This window comes from Bos grunniens, chromosome 2, assembly GCF_055505025.1.
Source record: "Bos grunniens cultivar Pamir isolate PY7600 chromosome 2, Bosgru_T2T1.0, whole genome shotgun sequence".
In the NCBI taxonomy this organism is placed as follows: Eukaryota; Metazoa; Chordata; class Mammalia; order Artiodactyla; family Bovidae; genus Bos; species Bos grunniens.
This window is the reverse complement of record NC_141166.1, coordinates 89506065-89522719: the sequence shown is the minus strand read 5'-3', so window position 1 is coordinate 89522719 and position 16655 is coordinate 89506065. Positions and strand designations below refer to the sequence as shown.

Sequence of the window (16655 nt, the reverse complement as noted above, 5' to 3'; positions counted from 1 at the left end):
AGAAAAAGAAGGAATTCTGGCTTGTATGTGATTACTTTAATAAAAATATAAAAGAGACTGATAATAGAGGGGAAGGGGGGCTGCCTAGGAGCAAAACTATATACTCCAGAAAGAGCAAATATGTTTAGACAGGGAAGCAAAAGAGTAGAAGTAGAAAGAAGACAAAAATTACCACAGCTATAAGCCCAAACTATTAATTCAAAAAAAATCTCACATTCTGGCATACTTTTTTCTCTTCAATTTTCTGTAATAATCTTATGGTAAAGACTTTCTAATTGAATTGATGTCTGCAACAAGAACATAAATAACCATACACCTCAGCAAGAGATGGTACATACTGACAGGCGTCTCCCACGCAGGTGTCCAAGGTCAGAATGAATCTAACAGATGTAACCAGGGCTGATTTTCATGCCTTTCAAATAGTTAGGTTAGTCAGCTCACCTTCTAAAAACAAGCGGATCTAATAGGACAAGGAGTTTTGGGTTTTGTTTTTTCACTTTTCACTCCTTAAATCTAGCGCTACCTATCAAAGTGGCAGCATCAAGACATTTGAAAACACCATTACTGCAGCATTCAAATCTGAAAGGAAGGAATCAGTGATGAAAAGCAAAGGAGCAGGAGATGCCCCTTCAGCTCTGTCAGCTCTGTCCAGATGGCGAGCTCCCCAAGGGCAAGCTCTGTCCTGCCCCTGATTTGAAAGGGCAAGGCAGAGAAACGTATAAATTGCTTGGCTCCCTGCTGTTATTTTGACACGAATCCTTCAGGGCCGAGGCCAGTCCCAGAAAAAAAGAATTGATCTCTAAGACACAAATTCACGCTTTAGGCTACCTACGTGGAAGAACAAATGTCAGGGTCTGGGTGGGAAGACAGAAAGTGGGTTAGATGAAAGTATTATTAAGGAATGCTGAGTAGTAAGAACAACTTACTAACCAGCAAGGTAATGTATGATCTTAGGATGCTGCAGAAAATTCCTTGATGCCCAAGAATTTTCCACATTTAAAGCTTCTTTCTGAAGACTATACTTTCAGAAACCATTTCTACTGACTCATACACACTACTATATAGAAAAAAACTAATAAAGACCTATTGTATAGCACAGGAAACTCGACTCCAAGCTCTGTAATGGCCTAGATGGGAAAAGAAGCTTAAAAAGAATGGAAATATGCATACAAATAACAGATCACTTTACTGTACACCTGAAACTAACACAATATTACAAATCAATTATACTCCAATAAAATTAAAAGTAAAAAAAATAAATTTTCTTTCTGAAGAGACAGATGCACAAAATAGATCAACCAAAAAATATACAACTGGAGCATCAGAATAGATGTTTTTCTGCTGAGGAGGTACTATAACTTCAGCAATATTTTAAAGCCATTACAAAAATAGTATGACTATATCTTACCCTGCTTTTAAGCTTCTAAGTGACAGAATAACTCTGCCCAAAAGGTGGCAAAAGAAATAAAGAAATCTCTTTGGAAAGGAGGTATCGAGGAGTTAAATCCTGACATCATAGCAAATCAGGGCCAGAGCTTGCAATAATTCAGTGTTTCCAATTAGCAGGCCTCTGCTTACGGTCAAGGTACATTGATTTCTAGGCTGCAAATACCACTTAACATTTTCAATTATTCTGAAAGGCCCAGGAGAAAATAAAGAAATAGCACTTACCTTTGACAATTTGCTTTGCACACGCATTGTAAACCTGCTCTTGAGTCGTGCTGGGAGGCAACACTCTGTCGAAGACATACGGCTTTCCTTGCTAAAAAAGAAAGACAAAAGAAAAAGAGAGGTGGAAAAAAACACATTAGACATTCATGAATAAAAAGCACTACTAATATTAGCACCATAGGCATTAAATCACCAATGCTACTTGTCAAGGCAATTCCTTACCAAGATGAGGGAAATTTTACAGCATGAACGACACCTTCATTGTGTGTATGTATACTGTATATTGAGATTGGAGAGGAGAAAGAAAAACATTTTTTTTTTTTACTTGAAGCACTTTTTCTGATGAAAGATGGGTTGACACATTCATTCATTTATTTAAATAAATATTTAGTTACAGAGAGCTTCTTCTGAGCCAGGCATAGACTAGATGCTAACCAAATCAGAAAACAGTCCTTCCTGGAGAGCACCAATCAAGCATGACAGATAGCTAATAAGCAAGAAAACAAACACACAGGAAAATGCAAAATGCCTGGGTATAAATTAATGGGACAGAAGGGACATGAAGGCCAAAGAAGACCTCTGTGAAGCAGTACCGGTTAAGTGGATCTTTAAAGGATCAGGAAGGCTGAGGCATCTGAAGACTAATCGAGGCAAAGGGTGGAGCAGACAGCAAGGGGCCTGGGGGCTCAAGGAACCAGCGCAGTGGTCTCCACCTTTTTTGGCACCAGGGACTGGTTTTGTGTAAGACGGTTTTTCCATGGACCAAGGAGGGATGGTTTGGGGATGAGTCAAATGTATTACATTTATTGTACATTCTATTATTATTACATCAGCTTAATTTCAGATCATCAGGCATTAAATCCCAGAGGTTGGGGTTCCCTGACCTAGAGCGTGGACAAGAGGAGATGGAAAGGCAATGGGGAGCCAGTGCATGCCGGGTAGCTAGCCAGGGTTGTAATGCACTTGGATTTTATTCACTAGAAAGATGCCACAATCAGATTTAAGAAGCTGCTCTTAATAGCCAGATATTATTGTTCTCTGTCCCAGATCATTCTAGTGTTTTCTTCACATGCACAGGTGGTACCTTAATTGTGTAGATGCTTTGGAGAAAAGGGGGGGCATCTATAAAGTAAGGGCTTCCCTAGTGGCTCAGATGGTAAAGAATCCACCTGCCAATGCAGGAGACCCAGGTTCGATCCCTGGGTTGGGAAGATTCCCCTCAGAGAAGGAAATGGCTCCCCACTCCAGTATTCTTGCCTGGAGAACGCCATGGACAGAGGAGCCTAGAGGGCTACGGTCCATGGGGTCACACAGTTGGACACGACCGAGTGCTACTGACACACACATTATAAAGAAAGTCACATGAGTTCTCCAGGTGTGGGTCTGGGATGTGGCCCCACGGTGCTGGGCTGTGTGCAACTGAGAAGGGTCAGAGGGAAGGGAAGAGGTCTGCGGTGCTGCTACGTAAGCCCTAAGCCCTGATTCTCTGCCTCTCAGCATTCAGCAGGCAACTACTGGAAGTTTCTGTGCCAGGCACTGCGCCCTGGGAAGGCAGGAGGAGGACAGACAGGGCCTTTTCCCCAGAGAACCCCCATCACAACACTTTACCCACCAACACCTCCCTTCCCACAGCCTGCTCCACCCAGGCAGCCCTTCACCTTCATTTTCCCCAAGTACGTGCGGCAGCAAGGACAGGAGCAGCGAGGAGAGAGAAGGAGAGAGCCCAGAGCCTCCTGCACTCTCAGCCCGCACCTCCACACGTGGCTCTGGATGCCAGGAACCACCCACAGCCAGTCTGACCCCTCAAAAAGATAACCGCTCATGGGGGATCCAAGGACACGGCTTGTTACATCCTATAACCTTCACACAAAAGGAAGCACGCAAGTGTCAGACTGGCTTAACGTTTCTCTCACTCCTTTACGACTGGGAAAGCCACACACCAGTGAGGCCCTGTGTGTTACGGCCGTGCTTGCACTTCAGCCTTTAAAAAACGAGACCGTGCCAACCAGGTAGACAAGCTACTTCCAGCCGAGTCTTAGGGGAAAAATGGAGAATTTGGAGGTACCATCAAAGTTTGCATTTCACAAAGAGCAGAGCCATGTTAAAATTATGCAAAGGGATTATTTCCTGATGCTTTGTTCCCAGCGAGTCTCATTCAATCAGTGAACCCAGTATTTGGCTTAATAATCAAGAGAATATTCCTCACGACAATCAATAGCCAGTGATCAGCCCACCACATTCTTACTAGATTCACCTATTTGTTAAATCCAACTGAATGTCAGCAGGGTAAAAGGTTTGAATAAACATTTACAGAGTTTGCCTAAGTTTGTGTCATCCACTAAACCTTCTGGAAAGAAAATGCAGCTCTGCTTAATTTAAAGCAAATCCATTATTCCTCCAAACTTAATGAAAGTCACCCAAATAAACTGGCTTGTTTACAGCATGATTCGGTTTTAGGTTTTACAGAAAATGCACTTGACACAGCAGGGAAACAGACCTATTATAGCTTATGGTACAAAACTAGGACTCCCCAAGTTTGCCCTTTAAAATGTTGGTTGGGTACGTTATGCTTTCACTTTAAGAGAGGTAGAAAGCAAAAAATCTCTAACTCCTCATTTCAATAATATCACATTTATCAAGTGACAAACATATAATACAATGATTTTCCATAAGCAAAAGTTAATTCCCAAACAGAAACTGCCTTTGAGAAAAGATAAAATTTAGAAAATGATTTGTTATTAAACTTATCTTGTCAGGATCAGAGCATAAATTAGTTAAAATTGTAAGCATTTCTATGTGTCTTTTCATGCACTGAGTTGGTCATAGCCTTTTATTTTAGGTGAACCTTAAAGTCAAGGCACTAGAATCTGGATTAGAATTTAGTTACTGATTATTTTCAAGAACTGATTTATGGCACAGTGTACCAGCTGTATACAGCTGCATACATTTAAGCAACAATAACAACCAACTCATCACTGCTGTTTTAGTAAGGGAATGAAAATCTCACAAATCCTGGTTGAGACTGCAGCAAAGACCCCTAGGAAACCAGAGTCTCCCTGTTTCTGAGGGAGTCTCCCCGTTTCAGAGTCTCCCACTATAGCTGAGGGTTTCAGTGGGCAGGCAGTGGGCCCAGCCTGCTTCAGCTGTCACTGTTTGCAGCTGCAGAATAAATTTTTGGATTTACATTTTAATATGGGTGCTGAGTGCTAACATTTGAACCTGAATGACTAGGTTGCCATTTACTCCTTCCAGAGACACTTTCCTTTCCGGGCATCTATTTAGCTCATGGTCCTCTGAGACTTCTCTGGCTACTCTGTCCATGTCCTTTCCTGACATCTCTTCCAGACTTCCAAGCGACACTGTGTCTGGCCCAAGACCTCAGCCTTCTCTCTATACTTCAAATGAACATGTCAGCCTTCAAATCTCGCCCAAGCTCCAGATTCATACACCCAGTCGCCTGCTGGACATTTCCACTTGATGTCCATTAGCCATCTCAAGCTTAACTGGCCAAAAAAAGAACCATCAAGCCCTCTGTATCTGAATAAGAATTGCACCACTAATCACCTAGTACTCAAGTCAAAATCATTTATTATGTCCCATAGAGTCCATATCCAAAATACAACCCAAATTCTATCACTTCTCACCATCTGCACCACACAACCCCAGTTCATGCCATTATCATTTCTCATCAAGACCACAGCTTTAGTCTCCTGACTGGTCTCCCTGCCTCCATTCTTGCTCCAAACAATCCAGTGTTCACTTAGCAGTTAGAGTGAGCTTTTGAGATAGATAAACCAAATGACCCCATCTCCCTTAAAACTCCCCAATGGTTCCTGTTAGACTAGACCCTCTCCACCCTCAGCTCCCTGCACTCTCCTCCATCTGACTACAGTGTAGCCCACTGGACTTCCTTCTGTACCTTGTTTATTCCTCAGCTCAGAGCCTTTGCTCTTAACTCTTCCTTTTTCCTGGAATTCTCTCACTGCAGATCTTCACTGGGCTCACCACAGGTCTTTATTTGACTGTCTTTACCACCTTCCAGACGTCACCTCCAAATTCTCCTTTGAAGGCTTCCATGGCCCTAACAAAAGCAACTGCACCCGACCCCGGCATCACTTTCTATCACATTACTCTATTTGGTTTGCTCCATAGCAATTACTATGTGACCCATTTTCAACCAATCAAATGGACCACTACTATTAAAGCATCTAACCAGCTAACACAGAAGCCATATAAATGCCAAAACCTAAGTGCAGGATATGCAAAGCTGCTGCAATTTATGAAAGGAATCTGGGTGGGACACAGACTCCACATACATTACAACTGAAAATGAAGTAACCCAGTTTTGCCATGAAAGCCTTAAGCGGAGCAGTGCTAACTGCATGGGAGCAGTGTAGCTAAATAACTTACCAAGATCACATACAAAAAAATAACAGCAGATGGTTCTTACATTTTTATAGTTGAAATTAAAAAAACAAAACAAAACAAAAAACCAAGCCACCAGAATTCCTATCAAGTGGTTGGGAGCAAAGTGTCTATGAACCATATGGCCTATTAATACCCCAACCTGGAAGGAATATTACTACTGGAGACAGAGGAAAGCAAAGACCCCCTTAAAGATTTAGAAAATCAGCAGCAGAAGGAAGGTGAAGGAAACTTAAATTAATTATCCCCAAGAAGAGATAATCAAGAGGTAATCCTTGACAACAACAACAACAACAAACAACCCAATTAAAAAATAGGCAGAAGACCTAAGAGACATTCCTCCAAGGAAGAAACACAGATGGCAAATAGGCACATAAAAGGATGTTCAGCGTTGCTACTTATTAGAGAAATGCAAATCAAAATTACAATGAGGTGCCACCTCACACTGTTTAGAATGGCCATCATCAAAAGGGCTATAAACAATACTGGAGAAGGTGTGGAGGAAAGGGAACCCTCCTATACTACTGGTGGGGATGTAAACTGGTACAGCCACTATGGAGAACAGTTTGGAGGTTCCTCAGAAAACTAAAAATAAATCCAGCAATTTCACTTCTGGGCATATATCCAGACAAAACCATAATTCAAAAAGATACACGAGGGACTTCCTGGTGGTCCAGTGGCTAAGACTGAGCTTCCAATGCAGAGGAGCATGTCAGATCCCACATGCCACAACCAAAGATCTCGAATGCTGCAACAAAGATTGAAGATGTGCATGCTGCAACTGAGACCCAGCAGAACCTAAATAAATAAATAAGTATTTTTTAAAAATGATACATGCACTCCTGTGTTCATAGCAGCACTATTCATCGACGTCGAACAACCTAAATGCCCACGGACAAAGAATGGACAAAGAGGATACGGTACATACATTGGGCTTTCCAGGTGGCGCCAGTGGTGAAGAACCCGTCTACCAGTGCAGGAGATCTAAGAAACGTGAGTTCAGTCCCTGGGTCAGGAAGATCTCCCGGAGAAGGATAAGGCAATCCACTCCAGTATTCTTACCCGGAGAATCCCATGGACAGAGAAGCCTGGAGAGCTACAGTTCATAGTGTCGCAAAGAGTCAAGACACCATTAAAGCGACTTAGCGAGCACGCATGCGTAGTACATACATACAGTGGAATACTCCCTAGTCATTTAAAAAGAATGAAATAATGCCATTTGCAGTGACATGGATACAATTAGAGATTATTATACGAAGTGTAGTAAGTCAGTAAGTCAGAAAGACAAATACCATATGATATATGCAGAATCTAAAATATGACACGTGAACCTATCTATGAAACAAACAAAATCAAGGACATAGAGAACAGATTGGTGGTTGCCAACAGGGAGGAGGGTGAGAGAGTGTAGCACTGGGAGTTTGGGATTAGCAGATGCAAACTGGTATATACAGAATGGCTAAACAACAAGGTCCTACCATATAGCACAGGGAACTATAACCAATATCTTGTGATGAGCCATAATGGGAAAGAACACACAAAAAAGTATATATATAACTGAGTCACTTTGCTGTATAGCAGTAATTGACAAAACACTATAATTCAACTTTACTTCAAAAAAATTTATTTTTTTAAAAAGAGATAATCTAACAAGATTAACATTTTTATTAGCATATTATCTAATAACAAGATTATTGGTCTTTCTGAGACCAACCAAGAGTAGTGACCAAAGTAGGGGGGGGGGGTGGCAATGACTTATTTGATTTTTCTTCTATCTTTAAGAAAGAAAGAAAAAGAAAGAAAAAAATTTCCCCAGCAAGATTAAAACTCACTCTGTGGAATTATCTTCAGACACTGAGTAGAGGAAGTGATTACTCAGAATAATCACTGGGACTTCCCTTCAATTGAATACACCTTCAATGTCAGGGACATGGGTTCAATTCCTGGTCAGGGAATTAAAAGCCCACGTGCCATGACTACAGAATCCATGGACCACTATAAAAGATCCCACATGATGCAATGAGGACCCAATGCAGCCAAACAAATAACTATTTTTTTAAAAAAGAGAGAGTAATCACTCCCTTTCTGTCCCAGGTGTTTGTGTAACTTAACTCCTGAAGGAACAGAAGATGAGAAGTTCTCCCTGCACTGACCACCTTCTCATTAATGTCCACCAACACCACCACCAAACACTTTTGTTTCCAAATGCTTTTATATTTTATCTCATTTAATTCTCACACCAACTCCATGAGATACATATTATTCAGTTCAGTTCAGTCACTAAGTCGTGTCCAACTCTTTGCAACCCCATGCACTCCAGCATGCCAGGCCTCCCTGTCTATCACTAACTCCCAGAGTTCACTCAAACTCTTGTCCATTAAGTCAGTGATGTCATCCAGCCATGTCATCCTCTGTCGTCCCCTTCTCCTCCCGCCTTCAATCTTTCCCAGCATCAGAGTCTTTTCAAATGAGTCAGTTCTTTGCATCAGGTGTCCAAAGTATCGGAGTTTCAGCTTCAACATCAGTCCCTCCAATGAACATCCAGGACTGATCTCCTTTAGGATGGACTGGTTGAACCTTCTTGCAGTCCAAGGGACTCTCAAGAGTTCTCTCCAACACCACAGTTAAAAAGCATCAGTTCTCTGGCGTTCAGCTTTCTTTATAGTCCAACGATCACATCCATACATGACTACTGGGAAAATCATAGCCTTGACTAGAGGAATCTTCATTGGCAATGTCTCTGCTTTTTAATATTCTGTCTAGATTGGTCATAAATTTTCTTCCAAGGAGTGTCTTTTAATTTCATAGCTGCAGTCACCATATGCAGTGATTTTAGAGCCCCCCATAAATAGTCTCTCACTGTTTCCACTGTTTCCCCATCTATTTGCCATGAAGAGATGGGACTGGATGTCATGATCTTAGTTTTCTGAATGTTGAGCTTTAAGCCAACTTTTTCACTTTCATCAAGAGGCTCTTTAGTTGTTCTTCACTTTCTGCCATAAGGGTGGTGTCATCTGCATATCTGAGGTTATTGATATTTCTCCCAGCAATATTCAGCTTGTGCTTCCAGCTTGTGCTTGTGATTCCAGTTTGTACTTCCTCCAGCCCAGCATTTCTCATGATGTAATCTGCATATAAGTTAAATAAGCAGGGTGACAATGTACAGCCTTAATGTATTCCTTTCCAGATTTGGAACCAGTCTGTTGTTCCATGTCCAGTTCTAACTGTTGCTTCCAGACATGCATACAGATTTCTCAAGAGGCAGGTCAGGTGGTCTGCTATTCCCATCTTTTTCAGAATTCTCCATAGTTTGTGGTGATCCACACAGTCAAAGGCTTTGGCATAGTCAATAAAGCAGAAATAGATGTTTTTCTGGAACTCTCTTGATTTTTTTGATGATCCAACAGATATGAGCAATCTGATCTTTGGTTCCTTTGCCTTTTCTAAATCCAGCTTGAACATCTGAAGTTCACAGTTCACATACTGTTGAAGCCTGGCTTGGATAATTTTGACCATTACTTTGCTAGCGTGAGATGAGTGCAATTGTGGAGTAGTTTGAGCATTCTTTGGCATTGCCTTTCTTTGGGATTGGAATGAAAACTGACCTTTCCCAGTCCTATGGTCATGGCTGAGTTTTCCAAATTTGCTGGCATATTGAGTGTAGCACTTTCACAGCATCATCTTTTAGGATTTGAAATAGCTCAACTGGAATTCCATCACTTCCCCTAGCTTTGTTCATAGTGATGCTTCCTAAGGCCCACTTGACTTCACATTCCAGGATGTCTGGTTCTAGGTGAGTGATCATACCATTGTGATTATTTGGGTTGTGAAGATATTTTTTGTACAGTTCTTCTGTGTATTCTTGCCACTTCTGCTTAATATCTTCTGCTTCTGTTAGGTCAATACCGTTTCTGTCCTTTATTGTGCCCATCTCTGCATGAAATGTTTCCTTCAGTCAGTTCAGTTCAGTCGCTCAGTCGTGTCCGACTTTTTGCGACCCCATCAATCGCAGCATGCCAGGCCTCCCTGTCCATCATCAACTCCCAGAGTCTACCCAATCTCCTGTCCATCGAGCCGGTGATGCCATCCAGCCATCTCATTCTCCGTCATCCCCCTCTCCTTCTGCCCCCAATCCCTCCCAGCATCAGGGTCCTTTCCAATGAGTCAATTCTTTGCATGAGGTGGCCAAAGTATTGGAGTTTCAGCTTCAGCATCAGTCCTTCCAATGAACACCCAGGACTGATCTCCTTTAGGATGGACTGGTTGGATCTCCCTGCAGTCCAAGGGACTCTCAAGAGTCTTTTCCAACACCACAGTTCAAAAGCATCAATTCTCGGCACTCAGCTTTCTTCACAGTCCAACTCTCACCTGCATACATGATCACTGGAAAAACCATAGCCTTGACTAGACAGACCTTCATTGGCAAAGTAACGTCTCTGCTTTTTAATATGCTATCTAGGTTGGTCATAGCTTTCCTTCCAAGGAGTTCAGTTCAGTTCAGTTCAGTCACTTTGTCCGACTCTTTGTGACCCCATGAATCACAGCATGCCAGGCCTCCCTGTCCATCACCAACTCCTGGAGTTCACTCAGACTCACGTCCATCAAGTCAGTGATGCCATCCAACCATCTCATCCTCTTTCGTCCCCTTCTCCTCCTGCCCCCAATCCCTCCCAGCATCAGAGTCTTTTCCAATGAGTCAACTCTTAGCATGAGGTGGCCAAAGTACTGGAGTTTCAGCTTTAGCATCTTTCCTTCCAAAGAAATCCCAGGGCTGATCTCCTTCAGAATGGACTGGTTGGATCTCCTTGCAGTCCAAGGGACTCTCAAGAGTCTTCTCCAACACCACAATTCAAAAGCATCAATTCTTCCGCGCTCAGCCTTCTTCACAGTCCAACTCTCACATCCATACATGACCACAGGAAAAACCATAGCCTTGACTAGACAGACCTTTGTTGGCAAAATAATGTCTCTGCTTTTCAATATGCTATCTAGGTTGGTCATAAGTTTTCTTCCAAGGAGTGAGCGTCTTTTAATTTCATGGCTGCAGTCACCAAATGCAGTGATTTTGGAGCCCCCAAAAATAAAGTCTGACACTGTTTCCACTGTTTCCCCATCTATTTCCCACGAAGTGATGGGACCAGATGCCATGATCTTCGTTTTCTGAATGTTGAGTTTTAAGCCAACTTTTTCACTCTCCTCTTTCACCTTCATCAAGAGGCTCTTTAGTTCCTCTTCACTTTCTGCCATAAGGGTGGTGTCATCTGCATATCTGAGGTTATTGATATTTCTCCTGGCAATCTTGATTCCAGCTTGTGCTTCTTCCAGCCCAGCACTTCTCATGATGTACTCTGCATATAAGTTAAATAAGCAGAGTGAGAATATACAGCCTTGACGTACTCCTTTTCCTATTTGGAACCAGTCTGTTGTTCCATGTCCAGTTCTAACTGTTGCTTCCTGACCTGCATACAAATTTCTCAAGAGGCAGGTCAGGTGGTCTGCTATTCCCATCTCTTTCAGAATTTTCCACAGTTTCTTGTGATCCACACAGTCAAAGGCTTTGGCATAGTCAATAAAGCAGAAATAGATGTTTTTCTGGAACTCTCTTGCTTTTTCCATGATCCACCAGATGTTGGCAATTTGATCTCTGGTTCCTCTGCCTTTTCTAAAACCAGCTTGAACATCAGGAAGTTCATGGTTCACATATTACTGAAGCCTTGCTTGGAGAATTTTGAGCATTACTTTACTAGCATGTGAGATGAGTGCAATTGTGCGGTAGTTTGAGCATTCTTTGGCATTGCCTTTCTTTGGGATTGGAATGAAAACTGACCTTTCCCAGTCCTGTGGCCACTGCTGAGTTTTCCAAATTTGCTGGCATATTGAGTGCAGCACTTTCACAGCATCATCTTTCAGGATTTGAAATAGCTCAACTGGAATTCCATCACCTCCACTAGCTTTGTTCGTAGTGATGCTTTCTAAGGCCCACTTGACTTCACATTCCTGGATGTCTGGCTCTAGGTGAGTGATCACACCATCGTGATTATCTGGGTTGTGAAAATCTTTTCTGTATAGTTCTTCTGTGTATTCTTGCCACCTCTTCTTAATATCTTCTGCTTCTGTTAGGTCCATACCATTTCTGTCCTTTATCGAGCCCATCTTTGCATGAAATGTTCCCTTGGTATCTCTGATTTTCTTGAAGAGATCTCTAGCCTTTCCCATACTGTTGTTTTCCTCTATTTCTTTGAATTGATCGCTGAGGAAGGCTTTCTTATCTCTTCTTGCTATTCTTTAGAACTCTGCATTCAGATGCTTATATCTTTCCTTTTCTCTTTTGCTTTTCACTTCTTTTCTTTTCACAGCTATTTTTAAGGCCTCCCCAGACAGCCATTTTTCTTTTTTGCATTTCTTTTCCATGGGGATGGTCTTGATCCCTGCCTCTGGTACAATGTCACGAACCTCCAACCATAGTTCATCAGGCACTCTATCTATCAGATCTAGGCCCTTAAATCTATTTCTCACTTCCACTGTATAATCATAAGGGATTTGATCTAAGTCATACCTGAATGGTCTAGTGGTTTTCCCTACTTTCTTCAATTTAAATCTGATTTTGGCAATAAGGAGTTCATGATCTGAGCCACAGTCAGCTCCTGGTCTTGTTTTTGTTGACTGTATAGAGCTTCTCCATCTTTGGCTGCAAAGAATATAATCAATCTGATTTCGGTGTTGACCATCTGGTAATGTCCATGTGTAGAGTCTTCTCTTGTGTTGTTGGAAGAGGGTGTTTGCTATGACCAGTGCATTTTCTTGGCAGAACTCTATTAGTCTTTGCCCTGCTTCATTCCGTATTCCAAGGCCAAATTTGCCTGTTACTCCAGGTGTTTCTTGACTTCCTACTTTTGCATTCCAGTCCCCTATAATGAAAAGGACACATTTTTTGGGTGTTAGTTCTAAAAGGTCTTGTAGGTCTTCATAGAACCATTCAACTTCATCTTTTTCAGTATTACTGGTTGGGGCATAGACTTGGATTACTGTGATATTGAATGCTTTGCCTTGGAAATGAACAGAGATCATTCTGTCGTTTTTGAGATCGCATCCAAGTACTGCATTTCAGACTCTTTTGTTGACCACGATGGCCACTCCATTTCTTCTGAGGGATTCCTGCCCGCAGTAGTAGATATAATGGTCATCTGAGTTAAATTCACCCATTCCAGTCCATTTTAGTTAGCTGATCCCTAGAATGTCGACGTTCACTCTTGCCATCTCGTTTGACCACTTCCAATTTGCCTTGATTCATGGACCTGACATGCCAGGTTCCTATGCGATATTGCTCTTTACAGCATCAGACCTTGCTTTTATCACCAGTCACATCCACAACTGGGTATTGTTTTCTCTTTGGCTCCAAGGAGTAAGCGTCTTTTAATTTCACGGCTGCAATCACCATCTGCAGTGATTTTGGAGCCCAAAAATGTTTCCTTGGTATCTCTAATTTTCTTGAAGAGCTCTCTAGTCTTTCCCATTCTATTGTTTTCCTCTATTCCTTTGCACTGCTCACTGAGGAAGGCTTTCTTAGATATTATTAGCTCCATTCTATAAACTGGAAAACTAAGGCCCAGGGCCACCATCAGCTCTGTCAGTCCGGTGAAATAACTTTAAGTCTCTGGTTTCAAGAATTCTTCCTTTATATTATGCCGATCTCCTAAATTGCTAATGGAAAAGCAGGAGACACACGAAACAAAAGATGTTTGTTCAGACATGAAAGACTGAAGCAAAGTGATTAATGAGGTAACAAAAGACAGCCCAACCACAGCAGAAGTCAAGACAGTGTTCAGCATTAAGACGGGACTGACAGGAATCCACTGAATAAAGAAGGGCCTAAGATCAGGGAAGAAGGTCAAGATTGGCAAGAAGGTGGTGGGCATGCACACAGCAAGCCTTCCTTGCAAAAGAAGACATTAAAAACAGATAAAAGCCAACCAGAGGCAAGGAAAAAGCAGATGTTAAGACTTGTTATGAAAAGAAGGACTTACTCAGAAAATTTTTAGAATTTTTCAGAGCCAAACAGTCCTTCCAGGTCATCCAAACCCAACATTGTGTTTTACAAATAAACAAGATTGGGAGAGGGTAGACGATCTGCAGAAAGTTACCTAGTTAATTGGGTAGGTGGCAGGTCTGTCTAGAATCCAGACCTTCTGGCTCCCTGTCTTGTGTTCTGAGTTCTGGCTTTAGAATCAATTATTCTCCCTGAACATCAAAGAAACAACAAGCATGAGACTCTGGAACTTTTTTCCCCCTGCTTTCCTTTCCATCATTTCTATACTATTTCCAAATATACAACTGATTAGTTCAACAAATAAAGAGTCCTTGCTATGACAGCTGGAGCAGTACAGCAATGGAATATCAACAGAATCACCACCTCTCAGAGTTAACATGAACTTGAGAGTCAGTCTGTCCCACCCCCTTTTAAGCACAACTCATCTCCACAGTCTAAGAGACAACAGGGAACCCACTTGAAACTCAACTAGCTCTAACTGTTAGAAAGTTTGTTCTTGTATTGATTTATTTAAAATGCTTTTATTTATTATTTTTTTATATGCTGGTTCTTTGCTGCTTTTTGCATAGGCTTTCTCTAGTTGCAGGGAGCAGGGTTACTCTGTTGTGGTGCGAGGCCTTCTCATTATGGAGGCTTCTCCTGTTGTGGAGCACAGGATCGAGGCATGCAGGCTTCAGCAGTTGCAGCACACAGGCTCAGTAGCTGTGGTGCATGGGCTTAATCGCTCTACAGCATGGGGAATCTTCCCCGACCAGGGATCAAACCCATGTTCCATGAATTGACAGGTGGATTCTTATCCACTGTGCCACCAGAGAAGTCCTTTGTATTGATTTAAAATCTGCCTCTCTGAAGCATTAGATCTGACACTATCCTCCAAGTGTCAGAACAAGACAGACCAAGGCTGAGAGACCTGCCTCCCTCGCCACCACGGTAGCTTTGTTTCACTTTGGGAGCTGAGTGTTCAAAGTCCAAATCTCTTTTCTCTGGAGAAAGACATATGTGCCCCCTTCATGAAAGGGGTATAGATTTGTCTTGCTTGAAGGACTCCAAAGATATCCAAAGTTAAGACATCAGTAAAACATTATATTAGCTTGCACAAGAATAAATCAAATAAGATAAGCTTCCAAACTGTCCAGGACTAGGCAAACAATCTGAAAGAATGTTTCCAAAACATTAGTTAAAAAGCAGGAAGTCTTTAGGTTAATGGTGATATTTATTTTTTTAATCAACACAAGTATTCTGGGAGAAGAAGTTCTGTGTTGCTTATTGAAATACAATTCATATCCCATGAAATGCACCACTTAATAAGAAGGTACATGTCAGTGGTTGTCAGAACACTCACAAGGTTGTACACTCATCACCACTGTCTAATTTCAGAGCATTTCATCATCCCAAAAGGGAGCTCTGTACCCATTAGCAGTCACTCCGCAGCCTCTCAATTTCCCCAACCCTAAGCAACCATATTGGAGTGTGAAGTCAAGTGGGCCTTAGGAAGCATCACTAGAAACAAAGCCTATGGAAGTGATGGAATTCCAGCTGAGCTATTTCAAATCCTAAAAGATGATGCTGTGAAAGTGCTGCATTCAATATGCCAGCAAATTTGAAAAACTCAGCAGTGGCCACAGAACTGGAAAAGGTAAGGTTTCGTTCCAATCCCAAAGACAGGCAGTGCCAAAGCATGTTCAAACTATGTACAAGCTAGCAAAGTAATGCCAAAATTCTCCAAGCTAAGCTTCAACAGTACATGAACCGAGAACCTCCATATGTTCAAGCTGGATTTAGAAAAGGCAGAGGAACGAGAGATCAAATTGCCAACATCCACTGGATCATAGAAAAAGCAAGAGAATTCCAGAAAAACACCTACTTCCGCTTCATGACTGTGCTAAAGCTTTTGACTATGTGGCTCACAACAAACTGTGGAAAATCCTTAAAGAGATGGGAATACCAGACCACCTTACCTGTCTCCGACAAAACCTGTATGCAGGTCAAAAAGCAACAGTTAGAACCAGGCATGGAACAATGGACTGGTTCAAAATTGGGAAAGGAGTATGTCAAGTCTGTATATTGTCACTCTGTTTATTTAACTTATATGCAGAGTACATCATGTGAAATGCTGGGCTGGAAGAAGCACAAGCTGGAATCAAGATTGCCGGGAGAAATATCAATAACCTCAGATATGCAGATGACACCACCCTTATGGCAGAAAGCGAAGAGGAACTAAAGAGCCTCTTGATGAGGGTTGAAAAGAGAAGAGTGGAAAAGCTGGCTTAAAACTCAACATTCAAAACACTAAGATCATGACACCCGGTCTCATCACTTCATGGCAAATAGATGGGGAAACAGTGGAAACAGTGACGACAGATTTTATTTTCTTGGACTCCAAAATCACTGCAAATGGTGACTGCAGTCATGAAATTAAAAGATGCTTGCTCCTTGGAAGAAAAGCTATGACAAGCCTAAACAGCATATTAAAACACAGAGACATCACTTTGCTGACAAAGGTCTGTATAGT

The 16655-nt window shown here is 41.9% G+C and overlaps 1 protein-coding gene across 8 annotated transcripts in view; it reads right to left on the bottom strand.

Moving 5' to 3' along the window:
• KIF5C (kinesin family member 5C) overlaps nucleotides 1-16655 on the bottom strand; it is a 159714-nt gene that overhangs the window by 103497 nt on the left and 39562 nt on the right. For all 8 annotated transcript variants that reach the window (XR_015146033.1, XR_015146034.1, XM_086352621.1 and 5 more), the window contains one exon: nucleotides 1672-1762. Coding sequence is in view for 4 of the 8 variants with exons in the window: in XM_086352621.1 (XP_086208747.1) it covers nucleotides 1672-1762 (91 nt within the window). In the remaining 4 variants the exon portion in view is untranslated. The remainder of the gene's footprint in view (nucleotides 1-1671; nucleotides 1763-16655) is intronic.